Raw genomic sequence first — 23,518 nt, 5'->3', positions numbered from 1 at the left:
AAAAAATCAGTTTGCAAGTTAGGTGGTTTCCACTTTTCTGCTTCCAACAAAACTGAGGCCAACATAAATAAGTTATCAACTGATAAAGGGCATTAAAAACAATTTCTGGTGTCAGATTACCATAGTTTTGGCAGATAACTTCAAAGGAATATGTAAGCTAATAAGCCCTTGCTGCTAGAAAACCAAATATTTGCTGCGAACTGGCCTTGTTCACTTGGCTTCTCACGACTGTCTCTCTCCTTTGACAGTACCAGGGGCTCCCAGTGGATAGAAGTCAGTGAGTGCTATGGTTCCTCCCTCCTGACCCTGCAGCGAGGTGGTTCATAAGGATAAAGATCAAATCTGGTGACACCCATAAAATGACAGCATGGCCTGTTTTTGCCATTGATGGAGTCCTAGCCTCCTATCCCTCAGGCACGCCGAAGTGTGCACTCATGAGAGGTCCCCGTCAAGCAGATAGGATGCTCCTGGCAAGTGAGCATCGTTTCCGTTACCGTGACAGACACGATCCCCGAGTCAGGCAAGGACAGAGATACAGGTACAGTGTATCGACTCATGCGTTCTTGGATCCCCCATAAGTCGCCAACCAAAAATTATCACTAACAGCTCATATACCAGTAAGTGACACTCTCATGTGGATTTGGAAAGCCATACACACTTTTAGAGGGGCTTCCCAGATGGCACAGTGGTAATGAATCTGTCTGCCAGAGCAGGGGATGTGGGTTTGACCCCTGAGTCGGGAAGATCCCCTGGAGAGGGAAATGGCAGCCCACTCTAGTATTCTTGCCTGGAAAATCCCATGGACGGAAGAGCCTGGTGGGCTACAGTCCATGGGGTCACAAAGAGTCAAACACAGTGGAGCATTAAGATATTGAAATATCCACTTTAAGAAGCAGGGTCCTCTGAGTGTAAGCAGCAGTGTAGGATAGCTTTGGTAGTTTCAGAAATAGCCCCTAGAGTCGATATTCCTGAATCTGTAAAGGACAAGTCTAGGGTAACAACTAAAGCTCCCATGTCCACACAGGTACCTGCAATGGGCCAGCTGCCAATCACAATGCTTATACTTGGACAGTGTGGTTTTTGGATGCTCTGTCTCCACAGCAAGCTACTCACCTGCCCTCTAAAAGAATGGTGATAAACTAGATCCCCTTCATATACTTGCAAGTTGTCATTGAATTCTCTTTTCACCAAAAGCTTCAAATGTTGCATACATTTCTGTTACCTCACTATTTGAATGTGTGAATGGAATTTAAATACCACAGAGATTTGATAGTCACCTTCGCATTTAAAAAATTGATGAGCAGAGTCTAATTTAACATTCAGAAACTGTATGCTTTTCCTTCTTCTAATATTTTGCATACTCGAAACACTTTTCCCAGTCTAACAATGAACACATGGATAGGTTTAGATTCACCTAAACATATAAAGAGGCTTAGAATCTGATTTTCAATTTTTTAAATTTAGTTGATTTACAGTATCATGTTCGTTGTAGTTAGATAGCACAGCAACTCAGTTATACAAATCTATGCACAGGACGCATATATATAAGTGCATTGCAAATTAGGTTTTTAATTTAAAATCTCCCCCCACAGATCCTGTCATTTTTTAGTGGTAAATGTCTCTATCTTTTTGTGACTTTTCTCTTCAATAGGGAAGGCATGTATCAGAAGTGATTTCCCAAATGCCTGGACAAGCTGGGTTTACACTTGCGTTTTAGCCCAAGTGTCAGGAGGGACGCACCTGGAGCAGTTCGCGATCTCCATGCGGGGGCCCTGGCACTGCCAGCCACCACACTGGGGGGCCGGGCTGTCGCAGGAGCGGGTGCGACAGAGGCAGGATCCCACGGCGCTTCCGTCTGTGTGTGTGCAGGGCGTCCACGGAGACCACGCACCAAAGTGCCCATCCACGGTGAGATTCCTCACCTAGGAAGCAGATATAGGCAAGGATGTCAGAAAGGGTTAAGGCTGCAAACATAATAAGAGAAAAAAATGAGATCTCCCATGAGACCATCAGAGCTTCTTTGGAATATCTCAAATTGTAATCAAAAAGAGAGAAAGGGGAAGTATTTCTAAGAATACTTAGATTACTCCAGGGATGGAGTGGAGGAGAGTAGGGGGAGGGAGGCGGGAACAGACAGAAAGGAGGAGGGGGAGGGGAAGGTGCTAATGACCTGTCAAACCATGGTAGGGTTGTCTACTCTAGTTCTTTTTTATTTATTTATTTTAATTGGAGGCTAATTACTTTATAATATTGTAGTGATTTTTGCCATACATTGACATGAATCAGCCATGGGTGTACATGTGTTCTCCATCCTGAACCCCCCTCCCAACCTCCCTCTCCATCCCTCCCCTCAGGGTCATCCCAGTGCACCAGCCCTGAGCGCCCTGTCTGATGCATCGAACCTGGACTGGCGATCTGTTTCACACATGATAATATACATGTTTCAATGCTATTCTCTCAAATCATCCCACCCTTGCCTTCTCCCAGAGAATCCAAAAGTCTAGTTCCTCTTGTTGCTGTTGTTGTTTTTCATAACAACACATCTTTTATTTGTGAGGAAGCCATGTAAAACTTATTATGAGTAAGTCTAAGTTTAAGTACAATTTTAGGAATCAAATTTAGGACTTTCCTGTGGCTCAGATGGAAAAGCATCTGCCTACAAGGTAGGAGACCTGGGTTTGATTGCTGGGTCAGGAAGATCCCCTGGAGAAGGAAATGGCACCCCACTGCAGTACTCTTGCCTGGAAAATCCCATGGATGGAGGAGCCTGGGTAGGCCACAGTCCATGGGGTTGCAAAGAGTCAGTTACGACTGAGTGACTTCACTTTCACTTTTAGGAACCAAGAAAAAGGACACCCTCTCTCCTCTTCTAAACACGCCAGAACAGAATGGAGCAGAATAGGCTGTAACTATTGAAGCTAAAGGCAAAGGAGAAAAGGAAAGATATACGCATCTGAATGCAGAGTTCCAAAGAATAGCAAGGAGAGATAAGAAAGCCTTCCTCAGTGATCAGTGCAAAGAAATAGAGGAAAACAATAGAATGGGAAAGACTAGAGATCTCTTCAAGAAAATTAGAGATACCAAGGGAAACTTTCATGCAAAGATGAGCACAATAAAGGACAGAAATGGGATGGACCTAACAGAAGCAGAAGATATTAAGAAGAATACACAGAATACACAATGCAAGAATACACAGAAGAACTGTACAAAAAAGATCTTCATGACCCAGATGATCATGATGGTGTGATCACTCACCTACAGTCAGACATCCTGGAATGTGAACTCAAGTGGGTCTTAGGAAGCATCACTACAAACAAAGCTAGTGAAGCTGATGGAATTCCAGTTGAGCTATTTCAAATCCTAAAAGATGATGCTGTGAAAGTGCTGCACTCAATATGCCAGCAAATCTGGAAAACTCAGCAGTGGCCTCAGGACTGGAAAAGGTCAGTTTTCATTCCAATCCCAAAGAAAGGCAATGCCAAAGAATGCTCAAACTACTGCACAATTGCCCTCATCTCACAAGCTAGCAAAGTAATGCTCAAAATTGTCCAAGCCAGGTTTCAACAATACATGAACTGTAAACTTTCAGATGTTCAATCTGGATTTAGAAAAGGCACAGGAACCAGAGATCAAATTGCCAACATCCACTGGATCATCAAAAAAGCAAGAGCGTTCCAGAAAAATATCTACTTCTGCTTTATTGACTATGCCAAAGCCTTTGACTGTGGATCACAACAAACTGGAAAATTCTTAAAGAGATGGGAATACCAGAGCACCTCACCTGTCTCCTGAGATATCTGTATGCAGGTCAGGAAGCAACAGTTAGAACTGGAAAAACAGACTGGTTCCAAATCGGGAAAGGGGTACATCAAGACTGTATATTGTCACCCTGTTTATTTAACTTATTTGCAGAGTATATCATGTGAAATGCTGGGCTGGATGAAGCACAAGCTGGAATCAACATTGCCAGGAGAAATATCAATAACCTCAGATATACAGATGACACCACCCTTTCTTATGGCAGAAAGCAAAGAACTAAAGAGCCTCTTGATGAAAGTGAAAGAGGAGAGTGAAAAAGTTGGCTTAAAACTCAACATTCAGAAAACTAAGATCATGGTATCCAGTCCCATCACTTCATGGCAAATAGGTGGGGAAACAATGAGAAGAGTGATAGACTTTTTTATTTTGGGAGGCTCTAAAAATCACTGCAGATGGTCACTGCAGCCATGAAATTAATAGATGCTTGCTCCTTGGAAGAAAAATTATGACCAACCTAGATAACATATTAAAAAGGAGACAGGACTTTATCAACAAAGGTCCATCTAGTCAAAGCTATGGTTTTTCTAGTAGTTATGTATGGATGTGAGAGTTGGACTATAAAGAAAGCTGAGCACCGAAGAATTGATCCTTTTGAATTATGGTGTTGGAGAAGACTGTTGAGAGTCCCTTGGACTGCAAGGAGATCCAACCAGTCAATCCTGAAGGAAATCACTCCTGAATATTCATTGGAAGGACAGATGCTGAAGCTGAAACTCCAATACTCTGGCCACCTGATGCGAAGAACTTACTCATTGGAAAAGACCCTGATGCTGGGAAAGATTGAAGGTGGGAGGAGAAGGGGACAGCAGAGGATGAGATGGTTGGATGGTATTGCTGACTCAATGGACATGAGTTTGAGTAGACTCCGGGAGTTGGTGATGGACAGGGAGGCCTGGCATGCTGCAGTCCGTGGGGCTGCAAAGAGTCAGACACGACTGAGCGACTGAACTGACTGACTGGTTGAATATCCAATTCTTCTTGTTCTCTGAGTTTCTCACGTGAGCAGAAGATCCTGCCACCCCTTGACTGACAAGGCATTAGCATGCTCCCCTTTCCCTCCTTCTCCTCTGTCTTTTCTTCTGTCCCTTTCTCGTGATGTCACTTATATGTGGAATCTTAAAAAATAATGGCACAAATGAACCTATTTACAAAACAGAGTCACAGAGGCAGAAAACATACTTATGGTTAGAGGGGGATGGGGACATGGGGGAGGGATAAACTGGGAGATGGGGGTTGATATAGACACACTAATAATAAATAGATAACTTATAAGGACCTATTTTATAGCACAGGGAACTCCGCTCAGTAGTCTGTGATGATCTATAAAGAATCTGAAAAATGAATGACTGATTGAATATCCAGCTCTGATTCACTTCATTGTACACCAGAAGCTAACATTACACTCCAATAAGAATTAATTGAAAAAAGAAAAAAGAAAATGAAAAAAAAGAACTGAAGTTAAAACTCACACATGTACAACTCTTGCATTTTTATGTTCCTTAAAAGATTGAAAGATTGGTCAACTAGTTTGATTTAAGATCTGGCTTGGTCTAAAAAAGTCATTTCAAACTGACATTTCGTTTACAAATTAAAAGAGTGCCTATTAAGCAACCAGATATGTCCTAGTTGTTAAGCACATCCCAGTCAAATCTGTATTGTGTCCACTCTCCTAGAGTTTATGAGCTGGCATGGAGGAGCTGGACCCATAATTATTACTGTAAATAAATCCAATGATGCATCTCAGAGTACGGGGTGTGGACGAGGATGGGGTGTGGACGAGGATGGGGCGCTTCCAGCCAGCTGGCGGGATCTGGAGGGATGGTGATGATGGAGGCTCCTGGAGAAGGGGTCTGCTGGGGCTGTGGAGGCAGAGGGCAGCCTGAGTGATGACTGGGGCAGGGTACTGCCACATGTGTGGGCACCAGGCTGCTGCCCCTGGGCCAGGAGGAAGCGGCCCAGAGGAAGCAAAGCTGAGAGCTGAGCTAGAAGCTTCAGCAGGGTCAGAGCAGAGGGCGGAAGGGGTGTGTGGACGCCCTGTGGTGTAGATGCTCTGTGACGTGGATGCTGAGAGCCCTAAGGGAGGGGCCTCAATGGTCCCTCGACCCATGGAGACTAGTCCAGGGCAGGTGGAACCACATCATGTCAGCTCAAATCTGACAAGGGGATCTTGCCAGGAGCTAGTGAGTCCCAAGATTTGAGACTCACAGGACCCAGACTTCAGATCACCCAGCCCTCAGAAGGAATCTCCCCTCTGCAAATGGACAGAAGGCATAGAGTCCAAACCTCTTGAATTTAGCATGGGGAAACTGTGCATTTCTTAGAAAATATGATAGATGAAGAGATGAGGTTACATATAAGTTACATGCTTCGCTTTACCCTCTGCTGCCTGCTGCTCCCACCATCTTGCTCACAAGTTCCTGCCTTGGTTGATTCCAGGGGATTCAAGATTCATCCACATGGCGGGGGAGAACTCCATGGAGGAGAAAATTAATTCCTTTGGAGCAAACACACTGTGACATGACGACTCAGCGACTAACATGTGTAACTTGTAAAACAAACTGTACTTGCGTGTCACAGTTTCAAAAGAAAGGTGAAACATATTTTGTGAAAATCCAGGCGACTTTCCCGGTGGTCTGGTGGCTAAGAATCCTAGCTCCCAATGCAGGGGCCCTAGGTTCGATCCGTGGTCAGGGAGCAAGATCCCATAACTTGCAACTAAGATCCAGCATAGCCAAATAAAAAAATATTAAATATATATATATATATATATCCAAGTGAGTTTTATTTCTGCAGTCATGCCTCCAAATACAACAGGCAAGAGTAACCACTGCTGGCGGTTTAGTTGCTAAGTCGTGTCCGACTCTTTGCGACCCCATGGACTGTAGCCCACCCAGGCTCCTCTGTCCATGGAATTCTCTAGGCAAGAATAGTGGAGTGGGTTGTCATTTCCTTATCCAGGGGATCTTCCTGACCCAGGGATTGAACCCAGGTCTGCTGCATTGCAGGCAGACTCTTTACTGACTGAGCCACCAGGGAAGCCCAGCATGAACTGTGTCCATTTCCTCTGACCTGGCTGCTTGCTTGTCTCCAGCTGCCACAGTGATGTCTGTGTCCTTACATATCCACACCCCAAGGCTTTATACCCACTTGCCACACCTGGCTCTTTCTACAAGATGCAGTCAAAAGGGAGAGGGGAAACCTGCCTGATCCTTTGGATTCTGAGTGATTCACGGGATCCTACACAAATGAGTGAACGTACAAAGGCAGATATTTCCTGAGAGGAAAATATCCCCGTTTCTAAGGTCCCCATAACCTACTGTCCCACCAGGATAAAAAAAAAAAAAAAACGCAACTCCTACTCTGACCATGCTTCAAACTGTGGTGTTGGGGAAGACTCTTGAGCCTCCCTTGAGCTTCAGGGAGATCGAACCAGTACATCCTAAAGGAAATCAACCCTGAATATTCTTTGGAAGGACTGAGGACTGATGCTGAAGCTGAAGCTCCAATACTTTGGCCACCTGATGCTGGGAAAGACTGAGGGCAGGAGGGGAAGGGGGTGGCAGAGGATGAGATAGTTGGATGGCATCACTGACCCAATGAACATGAGTCTGAGGAAGCTCCAGGAGATAGTGAAGGACAGGGAAGCCTAGTGTGCTACAGTTAATGGGATCACAAAGAGTCGGACAACTTAGAGACTGAATAACGACAAACTCTAACCATAAGGACACTTCAGTGTTTTCTTAGAAACAGAATCCTACGTAACCTTAATTCCCTTTTCTTTCTTTTTTTTTTCCTTTTCTTTCTTTCACAGTAGATTTCGGTAATACCTTTCTGGCTATCTGAACATAACATGTGGATGACAAGGGGGTCACCACTCACTTAGTCTACCAATTAGCCACTGCTTTGGGAGATGTTGCCGGCTGGGAATGGCACTGATCTCCAGGCATGGGAGAATCTCAGAAGTACTGGATTTAAGTCCAGATTTATTTCCCAACGTAGTTTCAGAATCTTGTGTAAAACCTTTAGTCTGTGGTCTACTGCATTGATGTCTAAATAAAGAGCTCTAGGGTTAATCATTGCTGAAGACTCCTTTCACTCAAAGATGTTAATTACACAGCAGCCAGGGAAGAATCTATTATTTTAATACATTTAGGTGCTTATTTGGTCTACTTTATTTTGTTAATCACCGCAGCATGTATTTTGAAAAAGAGACTCATTGTATGACATAGTGTGCTAATAACCATGTGTCCAGACAGTATTCTTGCTTGGAGAATCCCATGGACGGAAGAGACTGGTAGGCTACAGTCCATAGGATCGCAAAGAGTTAGCATGACTGAAGTGATTTAGCATGCACCTACACACCACACAGAGTGTGGATAACATTTACACATAAATCAAGCCCAGGTAGATTTCCTTGGTAGCTCAGATTAAAGAATCCGCCTGCCAATGCAGGAGACTCGAGTTTGATCCCTGGGTCAGGAAGATCCACTGGAGAAGGGAATGGCTACCCACTCCAGTATTCTTGCCTGCAGAATTCCGGGAACAGAGGAACCTGGAAGGGTGCAATCCATGCAGTTGTAAACATTCAGACACAACTGAGTGACTAACACTTTCACTTTCACCCTTGTTGAGCAACACTGCAAGTTAGGACATATACATTACTTGAATCACTCTAGGTAAATAAATTTAGATCTAACTTTAGTACTTGAAATCTCTTATACTGAGTAAAATGCTTACATTACAATAATATAAGCAAAAAGAACATTAATCAATATGTCAATTAACTAATATCCCATCTCCTGGATAGGAGAAATCCATAACCATTTTTAAATAGGGAACTTTGAGTGGAAAATAGGTCTCTGTCTTTACTCTGGTCCATAAAGTCAAACCTTTCTTTTATTTCAGTCAAAAATTCAAAATAATAATATAAATTACATTTTAATTGCTTTTAAAAATACTTCTCTAAGCCTGATCTACATCAATGCTAATCATTTCATCTAGCTCATTTCTTTCCAAGAGATTTTTTTAAAGATATGTATAATTAATTAAAACAAGAGTTGGGTAATATAGGATTTCCCAAATTCTGCCTGGCAACTTACATAAATCAGAAAATACACGTTTTGCTTTCCTTAGCTTTGCTTAAGTGATACAATTTATTATTGTCTGTTGTTGGATGTTTTGCATATTCTTATCAAAAGTGTATCTTGGTAAATAACCAATTACATTGGATGAGATGGGCGAGATGGTTGTGCGTAATGAAATCACCTCAAATCGGGGGGGGGGGGGGAACAAAGCCTTCTTAAGTGTGTTTTAGGGACAGTGAATCAGAGATGACATCTTAGCCACATTTTCCAAAAAGAGTTGGTGGAGGGGCAGCTCTGAAACCAGGGTAGGTCCACATCATCCCCTGACCTTTCCTGAGTTTGTACCAGAAGCTGTCCTCTCAGCAGAAAGAAGCAACTTTAGTGATAACCCTCCGGTCACTTCTTAAATATCCAGTCACCTTCATTTTCTGACCATAGAAACATACAAGATGTACTTGTTACAAACTAAGTGGGTGAGTGTGTATTTCCCATTATGTAATTAAGCATGTCCCAGATGGCCACTGAAACACCCTTGAGCCCTGGACCAATGACTATATTGCTTAAGAAGAACCGCTGTTATCTTCTGCCCCCTTTTTAAGCATTAAAACAGTAAGGTCAAACTTCTGCAAGAAGATGTGCTGATTCTTCTAAAGTGCATGTCTGAACTTTTAAAGCTACATGTCGCATAGCACACTTTGTGTTTTCTTTAGCTGCAAAGAATTTAAAGGGAACACCTCTGTGCTTGTACAGTGTGGTTCAGACAGAAGAAAGGACTTCACACAGACAGTGGCATGTTTGAACCAGTTTCATAAGACACTGCAGAGGCATTGGCTCCTAAATTCAGAGATCTGACGCTAAAGAACAAAAAGGACTGGCAGCTCAGCCCACCCCCTTCAAGGCTTTGCTGAGAGCCTGGATGCAGTGATGTGCCCTCCTTTAGAGGGAAAAGCCTACACTTTGTGCCAACAATTGGGGAACGACACTGGTTTAATCGCCTTAGCCTTCCTCTGGTCACTCTGCCTGCTTGTCTCACTTACAAACTGAAGGACAGCCTTTGTGACATGTGGCTTAGATAATGCAAAGAGCAGGTTCCTTGATAGGAAATGGACAGACTGTTCCGATGCCTCCAGCTGTTTGGAACTGAAGGACTATCATGGATTTAACGTAAGGGACAGTGTCCCTGCTTTCTCATCTCTGTCTTGCAGGGTGAGGCCAGGGCTGATAAGAATGCACACGGGTAGTGAGGTGATAGCCAAGGGACTTACCTAAGCCCTAAATGTGCTGAAGTTAATAGCTGTTGCTCATATTCTCCAAGAACAGAGAAATAGAACTTGGAATGGCTTAACTGACGGCTCTGAAGACAAAGGAGAAGAAAGGCCAGATTGTGCAGGTGAGGACCCAGATACACATAATGGCAAAGACAAGAGTGGAATCTGTGTTCTTGGATTCAGAGTCTGACTGTAAACAGACTGGAGTTTCTCCACATTCCACAGGGTTCCCTGGGGGAGTGTACTTTAGAATGTTTCTCCCAGGAATTCCCTGACCCTGAGCAGTAGCGAAGACACTGTGCCACATGGGGTTCCATCATACTATCCTTTAGTTTGTTTAAAAGCTCTGTTTCCCCGCTTCTGGAATTATAGCTCCCAGGAGATATGGATGGGTGTGGAAGATACCATTTTATTAATATTAATGCTACAAAGGGCAAAATAGTCCACACCAAACTCTGGAGACAAAAAATCCAAGAATTAACAGAGATGTTACATTCCACTTGGAAACCAGCACTATTTTCTCTTAAGAGCATATGTGTGTGTGTGTGTTCAGTCATGTCCAGCCCTTTGCAATCCCATGGATTGTAGCCCGTGAGTCTCCCTGTCTGTGGGATATTCCAGGCAAGAATACTGGAGTGGGTTGCCTTTTCCTGCTCCAGGGATTCTTCCCGACCCAGGGATCAAACTCTCATCTCCTGTGTCTCCTGCATTAGCAGGTGGATTCTTTTCTCTTTTTTTTTCCCCCTGAAATTTATGTATATTTAATTGGGGATAATTGCTTTACAATGTTGTATTGGTTTCTGCCACACATCCCCATGAATCAGCCACAGGTATACAGAGGTCCCCTCCCTCCCACCTCCCAGCCAATCCCACCCCACCCCTCTAGGTTGTCACAGAGCATGGAGTTTGGGCTCCCTGGGTTACACAGCAAATTCCCACTGGATAACTATTTTCCATATGGAAATGTACATGTTTCCATGCTACCCTGTCATGGAAACAGTTCGCCCCACCCTCTCCTTCCCCTGACTGTGTCCACAAGTCTGTTCCCTATGACTGCATTTCCACTGCTTCCCTGCAGATAGGTTCATCAGTACCATCTTTCTAGAATCCATAATCGTAGTGTTATTCACTCAGTCGTGTCCAACTCCTTGGACCCCACGGACTGCAGCTCACCAGGCTTCTCTGTCCGTGGGATTCACCAGGTAAGAATATTGCACAGGATTGCCATTCCCTTCTCTAGAGGATCTTCAGGATGCAGAGACTGAACCTGGGTCTCTTGCATTGCAGACAGATTCTTTATCATTTGAGTTACAGGGAAGTCCTCTTGATTTCTTATGTATGTGTTAATATATGATATTTGTTTTTCTCTTTTTGACTTACTTCACTCTGTATAATAGGCTCTAAGTTCATTCACCTCATTAGAACTGACTCAAATGTGTCCCTTTATATGGCTGAGTAATATTCCATGATATATATGTACCACAGCTTCTTTATCCTTTCATCTGTCGATGGACATCTAGCTATTGTAAATAGTGCTGGCAGGCAGACTCTTGAGCCACCAGCGATGCCCCTTCTCTTAAGATACTTCTTTTATGGAGAAGGGAATGGCAACCCACTCCAGTACTCTTGCCTGGAGAATCCCATGGAGGGAGGAGCCTGGTAGGCTACACAGTCCATGGGGTCGCAAAGAGTCGGACACGACTGAGCGATTTCACTTCACTTCAATAAACATTTACAAAAAAACAAAAAGATATTTCTTTTAAAAACAGACAGCAATTGATGGCAGCATCCTGTGTGGCTTGGTGCAGGAAGAGCTGGATGCGTCAAGAAAGCACAGACCAGATTTCTGAGGAAGGTTCTCATAGGAAAAGGAATGGAGGCCACAGAAGGGTGGGTTGGGACTGCGGGTTAGGACGGCTGGGGCCCCAGGGACGGTGCTTCCAGAGCTGGGGACCTGGACACTCACAGGACAGGTGGCGATGCTCTGTTCCCACTGCGTCATGCTCAGGCTCTCCTCCAGGCTCGTGCACTTCTTCATCACCACGTCCCAGCCACAGTACGGGTCCTGGGCCCCAATGCAGGTGCTGAAAACACACACCAAAGGATCATCAGAAAGGCAGGTTAAGCTGGAACAAAAAGGGCAAGCTGAGAGTTGAGCCTTAGGACTTGATGTAGGAACTAGTTATGTGAAACAAAAGCTTCCGTCTGCACGTTAGAGAACAGAGCTAACTGCATACACCAGTAAGTATCTAATTTAAATTAAATTAATTAATTTTAGTTGAAATGTCTATTTTTTTCTAAGATATAGAAAATGACTATCAGTGCTAACATGGTGACTTTTGGTGTTATGAATGATCTAAAGTCAGACTTTTGCTCAAGAATACTAGTTATCACCTCCACCACCACCACAACCAACATCATCCCATGAATAATAGGTGCTGGGGTCCAGCCCTGGTGGATCCAGGGAATTCGAAGCGGGGATGGAGTCGGTGATTAGGAAAGAATTATTTAATTAGAGATATAAAGAGAGATTAGGAAAGAATAGTGTAGTAGGAAAATTAGTGGAGAAAAGATGCTGAATAACTTGTAACCAATAAAACCCCAAGACAAGGGGGTTTGCACCACCTACATAGGCCACAGGTATCTTCCTGGTCTCCCAGAGGAGTGGAGACACAAAGTGCCTCCCCGTTCAGATCTTAGAAGCCCAGGCAAAATTAGTAGGCCTGGTGAGCCTCCACGCTCCAGATGGGAATTCAGCCAGAAAAGAAGAGAACGAGAAAAGATGACACGAGGGAAACCAGTCTTTCCAGGAACTGGTCCATTTCTTTATTTTCCAAGGCCGCTTTTATACTTTAAGTCATACATAGAGATAAATGGAAAATACAAAGTCACACGGGGTCAGCAGTCCTGACCTTTATTGAAACCACGCTTTCTTTCTGCATTCCTTCCCATACACAAAGTTCTCAGGTGATTTACATCATCTTCTGGCCAAGAGGCCTGCTAACATTTTATGACCCTTTCTGATGATGATTAGTCAACCAGAAAACTTATTTTCTCCAAAGGCAATCTTTCTTAAGTCAGGCACCACCCTCCGAAGGTACCAGATAAAGTTGCATTCCTACAGGGCAAAGGTGCAGTGGGCTATAATCAAGAAAAGAATTTAGTCTAAGGTCTAACATGATTAATATCAAGGTTAATACTTATTTCTCCTATATGCTAGTTATATCAATTAGTGTGTATAAGGGGCAAGGGATATGGAGGCTTAGCAGCAAATATTGGCTCAACAATGAAACCCTCCACTGGTATAATTTCTAACTGACCCACTAATACTATACTAAAAATTTTCTAACTTCTCAAAAGAATCTGTATTTAGAAAGTTTATGGTATCTCGTGCCTCTCACGGGTGGGAGGCTGTGAACAATCACATGTGGCCAGATAACCCTGTCAGGCAGGCTAGAGAGCCATCAGAGTTTTTGGACTGAAACACTCACACCCAGGAGATGTATTAACTGGAGCTCTAAGTTAGCTCCTTTTCAGAGAGAGGTGGTGGGGGATAGCCCCCTGTAATGTCAGAAGTGTAGGTGAAAGCATAATGCAGTAAGGTAGGCTGACTCTGGTTTTGGGGGTAGATGTTCGAGAATGTCCAGGGGGACCCCTGAGGCCTGATCCCGCCTTTGCGTATGTCAGGCCTCCTTCCTCATGACCTTTGCCACGTGCGGGATTCCTCACGTTGGCTCCCGGCATCTAGGCATTATTTGTGATAAGTAAAATTATTACATCATTGATACACTAACAGCTTTTATAGGAAGGTATTAATATTTTTGCTTTATTTATCATCATAATCGTTATCATTACCACCACCATCATCATTACTACATCATCCTCAGCCACTTAATGATAGATATTATTGATTAAACAGACTGTGATCTATAAGATTACTACATCATTTAACCATTTAAACAACTCTAATGAGGAAGGTGTTATTATTTCAACTTTACTGATGAGAAGAAAGTGACATCAACAATTTCTAAAATTTGCCCAAGGACAAATACACCCCAAACTTGTCGCATGACTGGTTCAAATATAATAAAATAAAGAAGTCTTCCTTTTGAGTAGCAGACTTTAAAAATGTATTAAAATTTTCCATTTAATAGTGGTTTAGTATAGCCCTGTCTACAATATTCAATATACTATATCATAAATGCTGTAGACAGTAGATACTTTATTCTAGCTCTCTCTCAATGAAAGAGTTCATATACAACATGGGAATGATTAGATGAAGATTTCTGGCCAACAACAACAGCAACAGATACAATAGAAGGCTGGGAATTCCCTGGCAGCCCAGTGGTTAGGGTTCTGTTCTTCCAGAACAGGAGGGGCGGATTTGATCCTGGCCGGGGAACTAATATCCTACAAGCCGTGGGGTGTGGCCAAAAATAAAAATAAAAAAATCCAGGGGGTGTGGGAAGGGAGGAAGCAGACAGAAGACAGTGAGAGGGCCAGAATGGTACAGAAGATGTTCCTACAGACAAGCAGGCCATTGGACACTTTCTCTTAAGAACTAGGAGGTTAGGGACACAGGACACGGTATTGAGCAAAGGCAGCGAATACAGCCTGGGAGTGACAAGGTCTACCAAGTTAGAACAGAGCTCACAAGAGACTATGGCCACCTCCAACACTTCAGCCACCTGGTGCGAAGAGCCAACTCATTAGAAAAGACCCTGATGCTAGGACAGATTGAAGGGGACGACAGAGGATGAGATGGTTAGATGCCATCACTGACTCAATGGACATGAGTTTGAGCAAGCTCCAGGAGATGGTGAAGGACAGGGAAGCCAGGCATGCTGCAGTCCATAGGGTCACAAGGAGTTGGGAACAACATAGCAACTGAACAACAACAACAATAAGACACTGAAGATGCTATAGAGTTACAGTTCACTGAGAGTAGGACTACAAGCTCTTACCTAATCATCAAACATGGGGCCAGGGAGGTAGTCTAAATAATAATGTCATTAATATTAATGATATTAAAACCCCTTATTAACAAATCAAATATGCTAACCTTGTAAAGAGTGCTGTTCTAAGAACTTGATCTCTATCTCCTCGTTTAAACCTCATAAAAGCTTTAAATACACTACACCCATTAGCTACTCCACTTAGTCTCATTTTAAAAGGGAAAAAAATAATCAAAGAATAAAACGGAGACAAAGGAGAAGTCCAAGTTCCACAGTTGGGGATGATAATCCAAAGGTAATAAATCTAGCAATAGAGAAAAATATGGCTGGTTAAGTTACTATGCAATTATTGTTTATTAACCAGCCAAAGTTCAAAGGGTTAAAACTGGTGCTTCTCACTGCAGGACCAGGCTGGGGTGGAAAGGAGTGTCAGTTACCTTCACCATCACCTCACTGGAACTTTTTGATAAGTGACCCTGTAGTTGTTAAAAGATAAACTGAGGCCTAGTAAACTGTTTGGTGGGACTTCCCTGGTGGCTCAGTGGTAAACAAGATGCCTGCCCATGGAGGAGACACAGGTTCAATCTCTGGGTTGGGAAGAGTCCCTAGAACAGGAAATGGCAACCCATTCGAGTATCCTTGCCTGGGAAATCCCATGCACAGAGGAGCCTGGCGGGCTACAGTCCATGCGTTACAAACAGCAGGACACAAGTGAGTGACTGAACAACAGCAGCAACAAAACTAAACCATTCAAGAGTTTCTTTGAGCAAAGGAGCTAAGAAGGGGTTTTATAGGGAAGATTCCCTGGTGGCTCAGAGGAAAAGGATCTGCCTACAATGCGGGAGACGTGGGTTTGCTCCCTGGGTCAGAAAGATCCCCTGGAGAAGGGAGTGGCTGCCCACTCCAGTCTTTTTGCCTGGAGAATTCCATGGACAGAGGAGCCTGGCGGGCTACAGTCCATGGGGTCGCAAAGAGTAGGACACAACTGAACGACTAACACTTTGAGTTGAGAAGCAAGGCCAGAAAGTTATTTGATTGCCTGCAGCTTAAGAGGTACCTTACTTGGGAAAGCCTGGTTGGCTGCTTGCCATCTTGGTCTTAAGTTTCACCTTCTCTGATCCCAGTGCGCTGACTGGGTCAGGCAGGGCCAGCGCCTACTCCTACTGAGACGCCCCTGCTGGATGCTCAGCGTACATCTACTAAGTGTTTGATCCTGTTTTCCTGTCGGTGGGAAAAAAGGGCTTCAAGAATTATTTGAGAAGCCTGGATTCGATTTCGTGCTTTTTTTTTTAAATTAAAGCAACATGACTGTGAAGCAAACTTCACCTTCCAAAAAGAAGGAAATTTCACCAAGCCCCTAATTTTGCCTGCAACTTCCCCTTGCAAAGTAGCCTGTAGAACTGAAGCAATGCCACAGGGTTCCAAGGAATACTTAAGCTGCTTTATATGAAAAGCAGCTTATAATAACATCTCTTTCTTCTGATACTACTGATGGTTCTGCAATTTCTTAAAATTACACTTAAAACACTAAAACTTCTCTATAATCATAAGAGCCCATTCATTAAAAATACCATTTATATATAAGCATGTTTTCCTCACAGTAAGTATTTCATACCACAAGGAACATTCTAATGATCTCTACCAATATTCTAAATTACACCTCAAGGAAAACTAGTAATGACTTCCTATTTTTGCAAGGTGGGTCTCTGAAGGAGGTTGTGTCGAAAATCACAGACTCCTTACTAATGCAGCCATTGTGGAAGTGGCTTTTCTTTATTCCACCATGAAAATGTTTTTCTTTCTGTGATGAATCTTTTCAATAATATTTTTTTTCTTATTTTGTTAAGAACTTTAGATTATTTTCAGCTAACTTATTACTCTGGGGACTGAAAGTATCTGAATTCAGAAAAAAAAATGTTGGTCAGAATCCAAGATTTAATTTGAAAACACATTTATTGAAAAGCATATTTTAGAGCAAATATATATTTAGAGGTAGGCCTTGACTCTGGAAGGATAAACTACTTTCCTTTTTACAGGAAATTTATCTAAATTAACATTTACATAAATTCTTCCTTTACTTTTTAAAGTTAACAGTTATGCTATTTGTTAAGTAATAGAAAAGAAAGGCATATTCATCAAAATCTTTCTACTGCATTTCTGGAAAACTGGTGCTAAATACTGAATATCATCCTCTTGTGTATTAGATTAAGTATCGATGACTTCATCTGGCTTGTTTCCATCACACTAACTGCCATTATGTCAACTTATTTTTTATATTAAGAATTTTTGCTGTATCAACAAAATTTATTCATGAAACATGGAATGTCAGAAGTGTTCCCATCATTCATTTCTTCATCACATGCTTAGCACCTGCTGTGAACTGACCTTGAAAGTGATGCGTGTACCAGGCAAACAAAAGAGACACAGTCAGTGTACCGAAGAACTCACCTCTTAGTGAAGGAAATAAACTTGAAACAACAACAACAGCCAGTTGCAAAGGAAACAAAGAAAAAAAGGAAAAGGGGATGAGGAAGTATGCGGAGAGAGGCATTTAAGCTGGGGCCAATAAGCTGACTAGAGTGATCGACATGATACTTTTCAGGGAAAATAGAACAGTTTAGCAGGGAGATCAGCACGAGGCAGCAAGACCAGCTGGGAGAGAGCTTGAGAGTCTAAAGAAACACCCAATAAATGGAGGTGGGGTTTTGGAAGAAGCTTGCTGTGTAGAATCTGCTGAGTGCTCCAGCCTCCCTCCCTCAGGACTTAGGTTTCCTTGTAAATGCTGCATGCATCTCTAAAGTGTTTCCCAAATTCTGCGCAAGAATCAATCACATGTCAAATATCACTATTTATTTGTATTATCATGATGATGATAGAGAGAGAATAATTTATCGGTTCATGAATGATAGTGCCTTAATTTCCAAGACAATCTCAGGTGCCTTATTCTTAATCACTAAGTCACCATATACTTCAGAATCTGCTTTTACTTAGAGCTGCATTAAAATCATCATACTACTAAAAATAAGATAAAGACATTCCAATAAGACAGTAACCTTCCTGAAGAAGGGCTTCCCTCCTGGCTCAGATTGTAAAGAAACTGCCTGCAATGCAGGAGAACCCAGGTTCGATGCCTGGGTTGGAAGACCCTCTGGAGGAGGAAATGGTATCCACTCCAATACTCTTGCCTGGAGAATCCCACGGACAGAGGAGCCTGGTGGTTTATAATCTATTAGGTCCTAAAGAGCTGGACACAACTGAGCAACTAACACTTTTACTTTCTGAAAAAGGCATTCTAAGACATCCACAAACTCCTCAACTGGGAAATCTAACTGGAACATATTTTTTCCCTCAGTTTCCTCTTCTATAAAACTGGAATAATAATGCTCACCTCACTCAGCTGTTCTGAGGATTAAATCACATCATGTAGTTAAGAAAAAATAACAACCAAACGGAGCAAAGTATTTTGAGATGGGATATACATAACTGTTCTGCTTAATGCGTCCACGTGCCCTCAGTCGTGTCCAGCTCTTTGCAACCCCATGGACTATATAGCCTGGCAGGTTCCTCCGCCCATAGAATTTTCCAATCTAGAATAGTGGAGTGGGTTGCCATCGCCTACTCCACAGGGTCTTCCTGACCCAGGGATTGAAACTTTGTCTCTTGTTCTCTTGCACTGGCACGCGGATTCTTTACCACTGGTGCCACCTGGGAAGCCCTTTATCCTTAACCTCTAAACATAATTACAAATTAATATATGCAGTTGATTTTTGAGAGTGTCTGAAAACATTGTATTCCAAAAATACTAACTCTGTGAATACCTTGGGGCCTTTATTTAATAAGGGGATGTGTCATACCAGGATGTGTTCCTTTGGGTATTTCAGTTACACATTTGGGTCAGTTTATAATGATTTTTTAACTACTTGCATATGCTCGCACAGTGCCGTGGTTTGAAGGCACAAGAACCAGGAATGAACTTGCAGCCCAGTGAGGGAGGAAGACCATGGTCATGATCATGGCTTGACACCAGAGTTGATGATTGTTAAGTAAGAAGTCCAGACAATCAGAGCTACAGGAGTCAGAGGACAGAGCTGTGGCCCAAATGAGTTCCAGGAAGTTGGCCCTTGAATGAAGCTGGGGATTAGCTGAGTAAGAAGAACATCCCTCGTCCTTATGGCTCTGGGAAGGACAACACAGAGTCACGTGCCCATGGCAAGATCAGGGAGGTAAGCCAAGCAGCTTGGCTGGGCCGAAGTTTCCTCAAGATTCCAGAGAAGCGTAGTGATGCAATTAAAACGGTGCTTTGCTTAAGCATGAGGAATTTGTCCATGGTGTATTGGATGCATATGACATCTACTAGAAGATTAATTCATAACTCCCAAGAAGAACTGAGATACAAGTACATTTGAAACAGCATTTTTTTAAAGTTAGGACACATGCCAAGTAAACAGAAGACATAATTACCAATAAAAATGTGTCCACACTCATGATGCATAGCATTCTAAAGGCTATGATTTGTAGAGAAAGTTAATGAACTAGAATTTCAATTAGTCACTAACATTCAATATATTAAAAACTATGCATTATTGGCTTATCATTAAATTACATTGATTAAATAAAATGAGGGTATTTCACATTTTAATTTGCTTTTATCATCAAGTTTAAATAACTGATTTGCACTGCTCGTAATAGTAAGCAAATGGTTTTTAGTTAAAATCTTAGTAGGGAGATAGAACACTCAGGTTTTCCTGAAAAATTTGTTTTAAAACTGAGCTAGATTGATATAAGTTTTGCAGTGAGGCATTATGGGAAAATTAATAGTTTAAACAAATAGTGAAAAAAGTGGGGGTTGTCTGAAATAAGCAAAACAAAAATGCTTCCTGGAAATTGAGCAATTGTGATCAATTTTGGTTTCTGATGTGATACAGAGTCCCGTTTCACCCAGTTTTCCCACATAGATTACTGAGCTGTTTATTTTGGCCTCTGCATGGACCTCAGTCATTGGGGACTTTTCTCTTGTCCAAACACAAAGATTTTCTGGAAAGGCCATTCTGCCCTTTGAAAGTGAAACTCTCCAGGGAAGGCAGGCTGTCCAGTTTTGTACTTAGGGACAAAGGGGCCCAGAGGGCAAACATGGGCCCTTCCCAGCTCAGGGCGGTTGAAGGAATTTCCAAGTGATGGGAAAATGCTGCGACCTGTGCCAGGAGAAAAAGAAGAGCATCACTGGAGTCTTCTTTCAGGGAAAAGTCTACGCTTTGGTATCCTATCCTCTCTACTCTGCACAAGAGAGGTAACTACAGGTTCCAGCCCCCTCTCCTCCCTGGCCAATCAAGGAAAACAATGAAGACACAATTACTTTGTGGCCCCCTCATGTTTAATCAAGAGAAACCCTTCTGCGCAAGAGGGTTTAGTGGGCAGAATCAGAGGACACAGGAGAGGTCAAAGGGTCAACAGTAGCACCTGAAGAATGTACAAGGTGTCAAGTCACATATTTTAATTTTTACACAAAACCCTATAGGAAAGTAAGTCCAGAGTGGGGAGGGAAATATTATATTGGCTTCTTACAATTCACTCAAAAGATTGCCCATGACTGAGAGAATGAGGCTTGAGCCAAGGTGTTAGCACAGTTCATCCCAGGAAGGACATCCACCCATCTCAGCAGAATAGTGGAGGCAAATGTGGTGCCCACGTGGCCTCTGGGTTCTCTGTTGCCCTCTGCAACCACTGGGAAGGGCCTGGTGACAGCACCAAAGATAAGCACTTGACCTTCCTCACACCTGGCACTGGTCAGCCTTCATTGGTGTGTGAACCTCAGCCCCTCTTGTAAAGACAGGTACCCACTCACTTGAAACAGGGGATTACTGAATTTCCACTGACAGATGCACCTGCCGACTGGATGGGACCATGCTGACATCACTCACCTACACACAGAGTGAGGTCGTGGTAGAAAATCCCTTTGCCCAAACAGATGAGAGCTAGGTAAATAACTGAATGCGAGGAGCAGAATCTAGCCTGATGGGTCCCCTACATCTCAGACAATGTGAAGTTGTTTAAAGGTGGAAGAACAAATTCTTGACAGCTCAGTGTGCCCTCTATTTGGTCCAAAGGCAAGTGAAGCATATCTGGACAAAGAAGGCAAAACACTTGTATAACAGCAGCCCTGGCTCCTCAGGACCTGCGTGAACTGAATGTAATACTCAGGCAGGAAAGGAGAGGAGCCTCTCACACTGAATTCATTTGTCAGACCCATTATATGGTCTCTGTCTTTTCGTTTCCCTGGTGGCTCACATGGTAAAGAATCTGCCTGCAACTCAGGAGACCTGAGTTCCATCCCTGGATCGGGGACATCCCCAGGAGAAGGGAACAGCAACCCATTCCTGTATTCTTGCCTGGAGAATGCCATGGACAGAGGAGGCTGGTGGGCTACAGTCCATGGGGTCTCAAGTGTCAGACATGACTCAGTGACTAACACTTAACACATTGAGTCACTTGCTCACAATCACACACCAAGCTAAAGGCTTATCCAGATCCACCTGAATCCAGAGTTCATGATCTTTCCATATGGGAGCTGCTTTGTGTTGACAGAGGGATGATGATTTCCTTAAGAATCACTAATTCATTGGACCAGGCTGCAAATACAATCTTATGGGGATTCAGGGAATAAAAGCCAAGGTGTTTCTGCTGAGAATAACTCAGATGCAAAAATCTGGCGCTGCCTATAAGCTTTCTGCAGCCCAAACTTTCCCATAGAGCACTGTTGTTCAGTTACCCAGTCATGTCTGACTCTTTGCAACCCCATAGACTGCAGCACGCCAGGCCTCCCTCTCCCTCAACCTCTCCCGACGTTTGCCCAAGTTCATGCCCATTGCATCAGTGATGCCATCCAGCCTTCTCATCCTCTGATGCCCTCTTCTCCTTCTTCCCTCAATCTTTCCTAGCATCAGGGGCTTTTCCAATGAGTTGGCTGTTCACACCAAACTACCGGAGCTTCAGCTTCAGCATCAGTCCTTCCAACGAATATTCAGGGTTGATTTCCCTTAAGATTGATTGGTGTGATCTCCCTGCTCTCGAAGGGACTTTCAGGAGTCTTCTCCAGCACCCCAGTTTGAAGGAGTGGTGGAATAGAGTTCATTACATAGCTTTCAGTCTGCAAGCTCAAACACAGGAGGCCAGCAGAGTGGACATTAAATAATGAAACCTCGCAGTGTGAAACCTTTAGTTGTGCCTCTCAACACAAATGAGGTACAAAAGGTTGGTAATTACACTGATTTTAACACTCTATCCAAGATGACTGTTTGGAACCCAGACTGCCATTTAGAAGACAGTACCATGCTCATTTAGGAAACCAACCAGAGAATGAAACCCTAAAACTGTTGGGTGACTAAGGAAAGCTAAGAACCTGTACTAGCGGATTTGACCTGTGGAAAATTCTTTGCACAGTTTCTTGTTCTTAGAAACTTATTCTCCATTGTAATGACAGTATGATTACATTAACACATTTGGCAAAAGAAGGGAAGGAAAAAAGTGTACTCATAATTCGAAGGTTGTGGGGGCAGCCCATAGCATCTCTGCAAGATGACACTCATATGTTTTCTTTGCTTTCATTTTCTACCTGGATCATCATATTGTCTACATCATTGTCAAAGGTGGATATACCATGATCCTAATGCAGACTGAACTTCCTCACTTCATGAGACCTTGTAAGATTCTGCGATTAACCCAAGAATTTTTTTTTGTTAGTATTTGATATTCTTTTCCATAGAACAGAGAATTCCTTTTAGAATAGAGAATTCCTCCCAAATTGTAAGCATCCTACTTCACATAACCCCCATTTCCCCTGAATATTACTGAAGAGCAGTATGACATATTTCTTAATTTAGGAGTCTATGTTCTATGTTCTATGCATCATGTTTGTCTCTTCCTTATCCACCCTGCCCAGGACTTGGGTGTGTGACTTAATGACTCTGCTGGAAGGCACTGTTCCAGTGCAAGCCCATCTTCAGCCCACTCTTACAGGGCTGCAATCAGCCTGTTGGCATGTATTTTACAGTTGTAAATATCATGTGGACATATATACTTTTCCGTCTATTTTCTAAACAGTGTTAATGATGGCAAACGAATAATCTCAGCTTATTTTTTTCAGTTAAGATAGTATCATATATATGTCTTCATTGTCATCATTTAACGATTTAAGAATAATGCACTGAGGATAGACTCCACCAAGTCAGTATACATAACTTGGTAATTAATTCCTTTACTATTGGAAATTTAAGATTAGACCACTGGTTGTGATTCAGACATAGCTTAAAAAATAACTGGAAAGGAAAAGCAGGCTTGGAGATTAGGTCCTAGTAGAGTCTAGGATCAGATTTTAATGATAAATCAATTTTGGGAT

At 42.8% G+C, this 23,518-nt stretch overlaps 1 protein-coding gene across 3 annotated transcripts in view; it reads right to left on the bottom strand.

Moving 5' to 3' along the window:
• SEMA5A (semaphorin 5A) overlaps positions 1-23,518 on the bottom strand; it is a 555,951-nt gene that overhangs the window by 90,622 nt on the left and 441,811 nt on the right. For all 3 annotated transcript variants that reach the window (XM_018065613.1, XM_018065612.1, XM_018065614.1), the window contains 2 exons: positions 12,138-12,255; positions 1,741-1,922 (listed from right to left, as the gene is read on the bottom strand). In XM_018065613.1, coding sequence (XP_017921102.1) covers positions 1,741-1,922; positions 12,138-12,255 — 300 coding nt within the window. The remainder of the gene's footprint in view (positions 1-1,740; positions 1,923-12,137; positions 12,256-23,518) is intronic.

This window comes from Capra hircus, chromosome 20 (assembly GCF_001704415.2).
Source record: "Capra hircus breed San Clemente chromosome 20, ASM170441v1, whole genome shotgun sequence".
Classification (NCBI taxonomy): Eukaryota; Metazoa; Chordata; class Mammalia; order Artiodactyla; family Bovidae; genus Capra; species Capra hircus.
Note: the sequence above shows the minus strand (reverse complement) of the source record. Positions and strands in the feature narration are given on the sequence as shown.